At 42.8% G+C, this 12,789-nt stretch overlaps 1 protein-coding gene across 1 annotated transcript in view; it reads left to right on the forward strand.

Annotated features, from left to right (window-relative positions):
• SETD7 (SET domain containing 7, histone lysine methyltransferase) overlaps window positions 1-11,200 on the forward strand; it is a 45,131-nt gene extending 33,931 nt beyond the window's left edge. The window contains exons 8-9 of the mRNA XM_008520273.2: window positions 1,305-1,462; window positions 5,417-11,200. Coding sequence (XP_008518495.1) covers window positions 1,305-1,462; window positions 5,417-5,597 — 339 coding nt within the window. The 3' untranslated portion in view covers window positions 5,598-11,200. The remainder of the gene's footprint in view (window positions 1-1,304; window positions 1,463-5,416) is intronic.
• Window positions 11,201-12,789: the final 1,589 nt, after the last annotated feature.

Raw genomic sequence — 12,789 nt, forward strand, 5'->3', positions numbered from 1 at the left:
TTCCGCTTACATCACTGCTGTATCCCCTGCACCTAGAACAGTGCCTGGCATGTCATAGCTTTCAGTGAATATCTGTTGAGTGAATATCAGATGCAAATAAAAGCATAACTGTAATTTAGAAATGAGAGAGATGGTATATCTCTGAGAGTCAATAGTTTTGTATCAATATTTGATCCTATTTACTCCAAAAGGCTGTTCTGGTATCGACAGATCCTGGGGTGTGTTGGCTGGGAGTGGATTGGAAAGGGGGAAGCCTGTTGGTTGTGCTGCAGATAGGGAGTCCTGTTGTAGATAAGAAAGCATATAGGTAATCAGTGATGTTATCTGCTGGTCACGTTGGTTGCCCTCCTGTAGCAAAGGTGTAGGAATTTCCTAGAGCACAGTGTTTTGCATTCCTTTATTTCTTGTTCCATTTGATGTTATTACTTTTGTTTTTCTTTTGCCTCCTCCTTCTCACTACAGGGGTTAAAGGGATTTAGGGGCTGATCAAAGAAAAAGATATGACCACAAGAGGCAGCGGCTCACAACAGGCTTTATGGGTGTTGGGTAGCGCTTGGACAGTGTTGTATGAGAGGGGATGTCCTCCCAGCATTAGACCATTCAGAGGCTTATGGCTCAAGGGCCACCATCCAGAGAGGAGGAGGGCAGGGAACTCCTGGGAAAGAGAGGGATCAGAGAGGGGGCTTACATGTCTAGGTGACGTGCAGCATGGTGAGGAGTCTGGGACAGAGAGCTCCAAACAACAGCTATAGTCTGGGGTCTTTATGGTCCTGGGTTTATCTTATCTATTGCTAGCAGACGTGGTGTGAGGTTTTGTGAGGTCTGCCATGAAAGCAGACTCTAAATGGCTAAAGCTCTGCCTTGTTTGTTATTTAAAAAGCAATTGGATGAGTAAAAATTTGAGTTTGGTGCTGTGGGCTTTTGAGGTACCAGGTCTCAGTGTGCAGTGAAGAAATAAACAACCTAGGAGCCAATACATAGAAGCCATCTTTGGCTCATTTATATAACACTCACCTACTTTTAATTCAAGGTATCTGGTTATATTTCTGTATGTCTTTGTAAGGGACTTGAAATCCTTTTTTTCATATAAGATGGGGAAAATCAAGAAATAGTATGTTGAGCTGCCTGATGCTGCCCACAGATGCCTTTTGTCCCATCAGTGTGCAGAGGGATGCCTTAGGCTCTTTTCACGTGTGTGGCACTCAAACCATGAAGTTTAGGGATAAAGGAGTTAATATCCCTGATGTCCTTTGGACTCTTGGGAGACGCGTCGTCTCTAAGGTCCACTTTCTTGTTTTCCACAGGTTGACAGCAGGGACTGGGCCCTGAATGGGAACACTCTCTCCCTCGATGAAGAAACGGTCATTGATGTGCCTGAGCCCTTCAACCACGTATCCAAGTACTGTGCCTCCTTGGGACACAAGGCAAATCACTCCTTCACTCCAAACTGCATCTACGATATGTAAGTGTCATACCGAGCCGCTGGGCAGATCTCTGCCTCAGGGCCCTGAGACCGAGGAGAAGTCCCCTCCCTCAGAATGACCCAGGTCCTCTGCGGGGGGCCTCTCGGTTGTGACTTGAAATTCAGAATCTAAACAGCCCCACTCTGGCCCTGGCAGGCTAGGACGTGGAAAAGTGCTTCAAAGAGTAGAAATGTTATAGAAACACTATACTTAGTGGTGGCTGTTTTATTGCAGCTTTTTGTTGTTCAATTGCCTCATTCTGGAAAGTTAAGGATAGTGTTATTTGAAATAATAGTAAAAATTGAACTTACTCTGCACAATGGAGATTAGGGAACCCTCTGATGATATGAAAGGAAGGAGGAAAATAAAATGCTAAGTCTAGAGCATGAGGTCTTAGTGTGGGAGAAGACCTGCAAAATCAACGAGTCCCTGTTATTTGACAATAAAGAGGAATGAAATACTGACATTCCACAACATGGATGAGCCTTGAAAATTGGACTAAGTGCAAGAAGCTAGTCACCAAAGAACACACAATGTATGATTCCGTTTATATGAACTGTCTGCTATAGTTAAATTCATGCAGACAGAATGTAGATCAGTGGTTGCCTAGAGCTAGGGGGAGTGGGGTAAATGGGGGTTGATGGTTAATGAATATGGGGTTTCTTTTGAAGGTGACAGAAGTTTATAAAATCAGATAGTGGTGATGGTTGCACAACTGAAAACCACTGAATTGCACCCTTAAATTGGATGAATTTTATGATATGTGAATTATATCTCAGCAAAGCTGCTATTTTTTAAAAAATCAAATAATCTTGCCACTCTCTTGGGGTTTGGGCCTCTCCTTACAAGTGCTCATTGAATGTCTTTTTGGAAATTTCCATTGAATAGGAGCTTACTGTTATCCACAAAGGTGGCTATCTGGACAGACTGAAATAGATATTATGGAATTAGCTTTTGGACTCTGATGATTAGAAAGTTCTTTCTATTGAGCCCAAATGGGTTTCCTTGTAACATCCAGCCCTTGGCCCTACTTATCTCCCTTTATTTCTTGTGCACTGTGTCAATCTCTCTTCCACGGAGGAGCCTTACAAATATTTTAGTAGTTTTCATGTGACCCCTAAATTTTCTCTTCCCGTAGTCAAGCATCCCCAACTATTCCTTAAAGGATACAGGTGGGATTCTTTATACTATCGGCATTGCTCTCCTTAGCTCAGCCTGAGAATGCTAGTTCTTCCTGGGAGCCTGAGAGCTGTGTGCAACCTCTTCTGCTCAGCTATAGCTCGCAGTCCCTCACTCCTCTAGGGTGTTAACATAAGCAGGACCAGATCATGTGCATTTAGTCTGTAGGAAAACTGCCAGGATTTGAATGTCCCTTCTTGCATCCCTGAGATGGCTTAAAAAATTGTTCTGGCAGTGACTTGCTCTCCTTGGCAGCCAATAGCAAGTACTGAAGCTACAACTTCTGTTTAAAGGGCGGGTAGAAATGGCAAGGGACATGTGTCATGTGAAATGAAACTGACACTGTTATTAATTCCATGGCTTTCGTGGCCAGTGTGAATGAGGCCAAAGCATAGTTCCAAGCTGCAAACAGCTTAAAAACAACACTTTAAAGCAGCGGTAACTAACAATAATAAATGCTACATAGACTATTCTTTTAAAACAAATGAGTTCTGTGATTTCATTGCAAGGATGTGATTTTTCTCACCAAAAAGAAGAGAGCACAGGAGACAAGAGAAGGAACCAATTGTGCAAAATCAAGTCCTTGTACTCTTCAGGGTTTTTTCCCCAAGCCCAATGTGACCAATTAGTTATTTGGGGTAATGGGAAGACTACCTGAATAATAATCAAATATAAAATTTAGATACCAATTCATGGCATTCGTTTGTTCCTAAAATCATTGGTGTTGTTATGCACACTTTCAAATAAACAAAACAACACTTCTGCAAGCTGTTTTAACTATAGTACAAAATGCCAAATGCACAAATAGACAAGAGTTACTTTCCCAGCTGTAAATATAGGTGACATGTTGACAAGGGTCCCAAACCATTTGGTGCAGAGGTTTGGTTTGACAGCTGATCGTGCGGTTAACATTTGCTGAGCTCTTACTCCAGGTCACTGCTGTGCTTCTCATGCATTATCTTATTCAGTTTTCCCAGTAACTCCGTGAGGCAGCGAGTCTGACTCTCCCAGGTCACAGACAGGAAGCGCAGGTCTCTCAGTCAAAGGGCTCTTCACCGGGTACCTTAGTGCCAGCTTGAAGAATCAGCCCTGAAATGGAGTTCTTTCTTTTCAGGCTGCCCATCTTCTGCTCTCTGAAAATAATGAGAATGAGCAGGAAAATGAAAATACGAGAGGATTATAAGAGAAGTCTTAGGCTTCTCACAGGATTTTTTCAGTGTCCCAGAAAATGAACGAGAGCTCCATTTCAGGAGAATTAATTTTAATGAAATATTTTAATTTAGAGACAAAGAATTGTGATTTTAGTAAGGAATTCCCAAATGCCTGGTCCAGGGATCTCCTCTGTTTTGGAGGACAGTGTGAGAATTCTGTGCACACGCATGCGCGCGCACATACACACACGTCATAACTAATATTAGTTGAGTCCTCACTTTGTGCCAGGCACTGTATGAAGTGCTTTATATATGTGATCCTATTTTGTCACCACAAAGACTCTTGTAGGATAAAGATTACTAGTACTATGATTTTGCAGATGGGGAAGGTGAGATTCTGACATACGGAGGTGAGTTTTCCAAGAGGAGGCAGTAAGAATGTCTGGACTCAGGACTCACACCAGTCTTCTGACCCCAAGTCAAGTGTAATTTCCAGGAAACATGACACCCAGTAAGGTGGACATGGAGGCCCCCTTGGAGTGAGGGAAAAGTTGTTCCTTTTTCCCCTACATAAAAGATGCCCCTAAACTGCAGAAATACTCCTTTCTCACCACCGGTGGAGGGAACCAGCTACATACTAACCAGCATACCCCACATGCCAATCTGACTTAGGGCCTGGAAACTTCTCCTTTGGTGTCTCGGTGCCCTTTGTTCAAAATGTGACTATAAATGACTGAGATTGACCAGGAGCATATAAAAATAAAGCTAAGTTCTTTCTGGCCATGCCTTGCGTCTTGGGATTCGGCAGCTGTTAGGGGAACCACGTCTATTACTTACTTATTCCCTGAATAGCTTAGCTCCTGCAGGGAGCTGTGCCGGTGAAGTGGGTTGGGAGCCTTTGGCAGAGGAACACAGTCATAGCGTTAGCCAGCCTCTTGTTCCGAGAGGAGTTGTTACATGATGAGATGCTGCTCCCTTCACAGAAGGCATCACAGGGAAATATTAAAGAATCAGGTGGGTAGAGAGGTCTGGACTTCTCTCTTAGAAAGAAATCTTCGTCTACTTTTATGCTAGAAAATAATACTTCCTCTATACACATAGAGTGGAATACAGAGTTTTCGCTTTTGAAAATCCACAGGGCTATTTCTTAGAACTCCAAAAGTGCTCTGGAAAAGCCTTTCGCCACCTGAGGTCCAGCCAGGTAATCTGATGCTACAGACCAGGTGAGCTGAAATGCTGATAGGCTGCTCAGGATCCTATTTCTCATTAAGGGTAGATTGTTGTTGACCACGATCGTTGGTTTATAAATACAGAGTGCCAGATATGCTCAAAAAGGAAGATAGAACAGTGCTTTTAAAACTTTAATGTGCATATGAACCACCTTGGGGTGTTGTTAAAATGCAGATTCCAATTCAGCAGGTCTGAGTGGGGCTGAGATTCTCCACATCACTAGCACGCTCCCAGGTGAAGTGGATGCTGGCTGATCTGTGCACCACACCGTGAGGACCTCTCAGTGGTGTCCAGGGAGGAGCACATGGGTGATTCCTGCATCAGCACCCCCTAGCCTTTGCTTCTAACCTCCTGATCTGGCCCGGGATTGACTGTTCGCCTCTTGATGTCTAGGTTTGTCCACCCCCGTTTTGGGCCCATCAAATGCATCCGCACCCTGCGAGCTGTGGAGGCCGATGAGGAGCTCACCGTTGCCTATGGCTATGACCACAGCCCCCCAGGGAAGAGTGGGCCTGAAGCTCCTGAGTGGTACCAGGTGGAGCTGAAGGCCTTCCAGGCCACCCAGCAGAAGTGAAAGGCCTGGCTCTGGGCTTCAGAGACCTGGAATAGAAACTTGGATCTATGCACTACGTTTATCTGACAACGGGACAACCAGGGACTGCTCATGCTGTGACATCACATCCTCTCACTCTGCGTTAGCAACGACTTTCTCGCATACTAACTAGGTTTGACTGTATTACTCATACCAGATTTAAAATTAGCTAGCCTTGCAACAAAGTCCTACTGAGAGGTATTGTCGAGCACTTGACATAAGACAGCGTGATGTTCTTGGGTGGTTCAAGTCTAAATCTGTACCACATCCAGAGATGCCAAATGATTAGACTGAAAAAGGGAAAGGGGTTTTTTTCAGTCGTTTTTAGTCAGTGGTTTTTCCTTGATTTTTTTCCTATGGCCGATGCAAACTGTGTTCTCACACTTGCATCCGTGCCGTGTGGAGGCTGGAGAATTACTACATTTTTATTCTCTAAATGTAGTATAATTTGCCTTTTAACCTTTGATCTGTATCTTGCAATAGAATGGCTTTGTTTTTTCCCTAGCAAACAGAATCCCATTTTTTGAGTCATTTCACCCCTCTGTCCTATTCTCTTAGATATCTTTCACAAGAGAAAACTTCCAAATGGATTTTGTGTCTGTGCCAGTGTGTAGGTCTCTCTGGCTCTTTCTCTCTCATTGTTTCATTATTATGTCCTAATATAAAGATCTGGCTCATAGTGCCGGGGTATTATTATAGAATTATTATTCTCGCATGTAAACAAAGATATCTTTGCTTTAAGATGTGAGAAGAAATGAATTTACTTTGTTTGCATTAAGTTATGGAAGAGTTGTAATATATACTTTAAGAAAGAAGAGAAGGAAATTAGTATTTCTAAGCAGTAACTGTGGCAATTTTGCAATATCTTTAATAGTGCTAGTAATTTTTTCTCCTTGGGTACACATTAAATGTACATAACATAGAGCAGTCTGGCTTGTGGCCCAGTGCATTGAATTCAAAAGTCAAATAGCAAACTTGAATTCTAACACAGAATTCAAACGTTGATTTGTTTTAATTGCTACTATTAAGAGAGACAAACTGGTCACTAGGTACAAATCAAACCTTAACGCTAAAACTCTTCATCGTTGTAATTTTAAAACACTTACCTGCTTCAAAGCATTGTGAATTAAGAATAACACCTGTATAGTTTAAAAGCAACTATATCAATAGCATTTCAGCCATTTTGCAAGCCATATGTGTAATCACAACTGCAGAAATAAGGAGAAAAACCCTGTTTTTTAGTTTAGCTAATTAGGTATGTAACATAACTGGGATTGCTCTGAATGAATTCTGAGAGTTTTGGGTTTTTGTAAGTGTCCTCACCACATGCCATAGCTGTGTCTTCTTTTGATGCCTCAACGAAGCAGCTGGGAGGTCTGGAGAGCAGCAGTTGCTCCGACCCGCAACTGTCAATGGTGGCACCTGTTGCCTGAGCCAGTTTGGTCTTGAAAGCTAAAGCCTTCCAAGCTGTAGCCAATAGCGAGCTCTGGCTGAGTAGAGAAGGCTTGCCGGGAGTGGGTGAAGAGTAAAGAAACAGACAGAAGGAAGTCTGCTATTTCTTGTCAGTTACACATTGCTCTTAGGAAGAATTTAACAGAAGTGCTTGGTCCAGGGCTGCTCACAACTTGCGTTTCAGGCAGCCCCTGGGCGTGGGATTCAGCCCTCAAGTCAGTGACAGAAGCAGCCCTTCCCTCTTTACAAGGCGAGGCTTCCAGCAGCTCCCCTCTGTCCAGCAGAGCCGAGCACGCTGCCCGTGCACGCGATGCATGTGGTGCAACTAGGTGGCAGTGGTTTCAGGGCAAAAAGCTGATGGTTCACACATGAGAAGTTGTCAGGGTTGCCAGAAAGATCTCCCACAAAGGGAACTGAATAGAGTTTTAGATTAAAAGGCACCAGGACAGGATTGCTTCTATTCTGTAGAAAGAGACCGTTCTGTAAACTGTGACAGATGGACAGAGTCCTGGGACTTGTCTTCTGATAGGTGCTTTAATTCAAATGCTCCCAAAGTGAGTGACTGTCTTCAGGAGAAAGATGGCTTTGATTAACCCCAGTCCGTGGGGTGGTGGAACCAGGTCAGGGAGTGAGGTCAGGGAAGGGATGGCGCAGATCGCACTCCGGTACAGCTCCGCTTTGAATGATTTCCATTCTGAGGGCGATATTGCCCTGGTGGAGGCTGCAGTGGGCTATAATTTCTGTCGTAATAGGCTACTCTGATTACCCCATTCAAATGGAATTTTTTTAAGAGTCCTAAGTAGTGGTTAACCAACTAATCCATTTTTCAATTAGATGTTGAATGATAACTCTGAGTTTAAAACCCAGCATCGTGTCTGTGACCTTCAGACAAGTCAGAGGAAACAATACACCCAAGTCGAGCATCTCTTTCTCCCTCCTCTGTTCCTATGTCTTCTGGCTCTTCTTTCTCCTGCCCTCTCTCGTTCCTCGTTCTCTCTTGTCTGTGAGAACACCTGGGCGCCTGTATGTAACAATACCCCCAGCTGATCTCTCCAGCTCAGTTACTGTCTCTCCCTCCGTGATGGGAGCCCCTCTCCTCTCTAGCTAGTCCCTCAGGCTGTGTGTGGCCTTCGGACCCTCTGTGTGTACCTCTCTCCACTAATCCTGTGTCCATGTCTGGCTCCGTCGCTCCTGCTTCCCCACCCCTCCAACCCCCACCCCCCCCACGCACACACACTTCCAAATGTAAGGCTTCGTCACAGGGTGGAATCAGAGGGGAGCTCGAGACTCACTGTGTTCCGTAGGTAGGTAAAGAAGTCGAGGGGGTTGAGGTTCTGTAAGGAATTAACTGGTAAGGAAGTAAGGGTTTGTTCCTTCTTTGAGCCAAAGTCTTGGGGGGAAACCTCGGGATGTATTTTTCTACTGAGTCTTTACATCCACTGTGGTAGGAAATATGTCAGGAAGCTGCTGAAGCTGGTAGTCTCATCAGCATCATAATCGTGGCAGAAATCTGGAAGATTCCATGTGGTGGGGAAGAAAGAGAGAACTATGCTCTCCCCCAAAAATGGCGGGCGCCTGTGAGTGGGCATGATGCCATGGTCTGGAGGAGATTCACTCAGAGCTGTCTCAGTCCAACTCCTGCATGACTAGATCTTTCCTTAGCAGCTTTTCTATGACAAATATTATCTTGTGTTAGACTTAGAAATAGGAACTAATCTGTAGGAGTATGTCCCCAAATGGACATTTGGATGGACTAACAAAACAGCTGCAAGGACTGAATTTCTGACACAAAAGAATGATGAGATTAAAAGCAACAGGCGAGGAAGGCTTGAGTTTTGTAGAACCTATTCTTACTTTAACCTGCTTCATCCCTGGTCTACATGAGAAACGAGGAAGGAAATGCGTTTTTCAAGACCTCTTTGAACCTGTCTAGGGCCATAGTTAAAACTTATTTGTCCCCTGCGGGTTCTTCACACTTGAAAAACTATTTCCTTGTCACCAACAACCTGAAGGTGGAGGCCAAGAGTAACCATTTGCAGCATGTAATCGTAACTATTCAAATTGCAGCAACTGTGAACAGTGAATTAAAGGGTGGTCTTCTCAGTGAGACAGTATGAGGCACTTTAGTAACTCTCCTTTCATAAATAAAATCGTAAATCACTCACTGTCAAATACATTTAAGATCTCCCAAGAGGGTAGGGTTTTCTGATTTACTTTGTTTTAAAACGGTTGCCTCAAGTTTCTGTCTTCAGAGTAATGATGTAGAGTCCAGACATCTTTTGTTTTAGCAAAACAAGCAAAACTATGTTGCAAGACCGGTAGTTTGTATGTTTATTTGCCACAGATCAAAGGTTCACAAACTATATTAACTTTATGTCTACTTGAGGTACCTTGATAGATTGTTTTTTCTTTGATCTTTCCCTTCAGGAATTTGGAGCCTCGGGGTCACTTTTTATTTTAAAAATCCTAAATTTTAATAGTTTTATTTTGCCAAATGTGTGCATACCTATTCAAAGCAATGAAACTATTTCAAGCCATACAACCACAGGGGTCTAAACCCTTTTCACAAATTTTAATGTGTTTGTATGTACATAGATGTTTGTATGAAATATTTTCACGGTAGAATGAATATATTTAAATGAAGTTGAATTATTCCAGTGCTATTTAAACAAATTACAAAATTTTTGGTGAGAATTATCTGAGTCTATTGAGATACAATGCAGATCAATTTTGATTTTTTAAAAACCAAAAGCCTACAAATAACTCTGACTCATGGCAACTTCCCTGCGTGGTTGCATCTGACGTGGAGAGAGCTGTAGGTTTCCCCAGTGCCTCAGCCGCTTCCTGGTGTAAGTTAGGTGCTCGTGGAGGCTTGTCCACCTTTCAGTGACATCGCTCCAGGCCTGGGAGGGCCTGGGAGTGAATCAGAGGCATTAGAGGCACCGGTGCAGTTATCCGGAGCACAATTTCTTTGCAGGGCAGCAGAATCAGAAGCCAGACATGGCCGTGGGAACCTCGGAACTGGGTTTTCTGGCCACCATCAACCGCCACCCTTACTGCCTAGTCACACATGTCAGGGAGGCTGCCCTCAGTGGAGTTGGGGTGCAGACCCCAGGGTGGGACTTCACGGTTTTGCCAGCAGTCCCTGCCTCCTGACCTCCACCTCGCAGAGAGGAAGGAGCAGGGAGCAGCTGGCAAGGGGCCCATTTCTCAGCACAGTACATTTCCTGTCTCGGCTCTGGGAGACTATGCACCTAAGCACCAAACTTCCAGCCAGAGAGAGACGTCCTCGGATAACGCAAATCCTTGCTTCCTCTGTCTGTGACTTTACACACCGTGTTAGAAGTTGTTTTAATATCAAGACCAATCACATCCCTAGGACATACCTCCCAACTCTCCTGACTCTTACGTTATTAGAACACTCCTTCATAATGATATTCAACTTGAGTGGGGTTTTTTTTTTTCCTGCTTTTGTCCTGGATATAATGAAATGATAAATATCATGACAAATTTTCACTGTGTATACTAGCAATATGTCCACACATGCCAATGTATCTTAACATATCGACTTGGCTAAATTTTGGGTTACTATAATTAATCTCGATTCATGTATTGAGAAACTACAGGGACTACATAATGCCTCCTTATCATAGTAGAAATTAGGTTCATGGTTCTGAGCTCCCTACTTCAAAAGGTTTTCCTCCTGGGTTTTCTATGTTCTTTTTCTATCCTGAAATGCATTCATTAGGTTGTGAGGTATGTTTAAGGATCGGAAGCCAGGGGTACACTTTCAGCATGTATTGCAACCAAAAGTTAACCCCATCACAGTTAACGAGCATCTTTGATTGGTCTTTTGTGGAATTTGAACTAAATCTATGAGCCTTATTCAATATCTATAATTCTATGATTTTTTTAAATTATGGGAAATTAATGAAAGATGTTTACATGAATAATGTTTGCCCTTACTGTGTTATGAATGAGTTTTTTGTAGTGTGTCTGGGTGCATGTGCAAGAGAGTTGGAAAAATGTTTCTGAAACAAAACTTGACAAATATTTGTAATGAAAAGTAAATTTAAAGATTGCTATAATTGCGCTATAGAAACAATGCAAGTATTAAACAAAATATACAATCATCTGTCATTGTCTTCCTTTGGTTGTCAAGGGCAGAAAGGCAGTAACGTTTCTCTTATGGTACGCCTACCTGTATATTTAAATGACAAAGCAAACTTTACATTTTAAGTTGTTTAAAAATGTGATTAACTATTTACCACTTTCAATACATGACAGTAAGACCTGAGGAGGGGTGTAGAAAGATTAGAAGCTTGCTGTATATTTGATGTGACTCCACATACACCCAAGAATCCAGAAAAATTAGCAACATCAACCAAAAATGTCTGATTGCCTATATCAATATTCAGTGTATTGAATGCAAATAAGATGATCAGGCGAAATATCTGAAGGATGGGAAACTTCAGCTCATGGTTTAGAGGAATTCTAGGAACTTTGTTAGATGTTAGAGATTTTGGTGAACAGAGGAACCCAGGGTCACCTTATTCTTGCCCAAATCACGTCGACATTCCCACACTCTCCCCTGCAACATTCCCAAAGGACGAAAGCCAATGACACGGGGTAAAAATAGCCTCGCTATTAGCTGGGCCTTCTGCCCAGGACCCCAAGGCTCTAGTAAGTTGGGCTGTGCTATGTGAGGAACAGTGAGGCGTCAAACTGAAGCAAGCCATGAGATCTCCTGCTTTACTCAACTTCCCTTGGTTGCTTGATCCCAGATCTTATCACACTTCTTCCACTGAAGGAAGGAAATGGAAACCAGTGAGATGACGAAGTCCAAACTGGTGCTGGATCAGCTTTACCACTTGGATGAAGATACATCCAAACGCTGGATCTTTAAGGCAGAATTTTACCCACTGACATCCAATTTATTTTATTTTATTTTTTTGGTGAGGAAGATTGGCCCTGAGTTAACATCTATGCCAATCTTTCTCTATTTTGTACATGGAATGCTGCCACAGCATGGCTTGATGAGTGGTGTGTAGATACTGCGCCCGGGATCCAAACCCACAAATCCTGGGCTGCCGAAGCAGAGCACACAAACTTAACCACTATGCCACTGGGCTGGCCCCAACACCCAATATTAATATTCTTCCTCCCTGTGGGGGAGACGGGTGTGAGATTGAAATTTTAATACAAACTGGTGTAAATCTAAGAAGTTAAACTCTCAAAAGTGAAGGATCAGGAAACTTCTCCTGAGTTAAGATTGGTGGACTCAAGGATTGTAGCATAAGTTAATGTGAGGAAGATTGAAACCAAGTTACTTTAGTCTCAGTAATCGTCACACATATACTTCTTATAAGATATCTGCCTTTATATTTTAATGTTTCAGACTGCAGCCTCCTAGTTCACAGCGGACTTGAAATTACTTCAGCAGTCAAGTCTAGAATTAGATAACAGTCATTCAGGAGGATTTTATGCTGTCGTAGACGTTTAGTTTCAACTCAGCATCTGACTGATTTGGGGTTGTTCAATAAGAAAGTTCTGCCCCAAAAGTATTCTAGAAAACAACTGTTGCCTTTCACATAAAAAGTTAAAGCTAACTTCTCTGCAACATATTGGTATGTGTTTTTCTTAAAGTTTTGTTTCTTTGTGAAAACCAAAGCCAAAGTTTTGAATTTAGAACTTCGCTTCTTGTAGTGTACTCAGAAAAAAT

The sequence above is a fragment of the Equus przewalskii genome, chromosome 2 (genome assembly GCF_037783145.1).
Source record: "Equus przewalskii isolate Varuska chromosome 2, EquPr2, whole genome shotgun sequence".
In the NCBI taxonomy this organism is placed as follows: domain Eukaryota; kingdom Metazoa; phylum Chordata; class Mammalia; order Perissodactyla; family Equidae; genus Equus; species Equus przewalskii.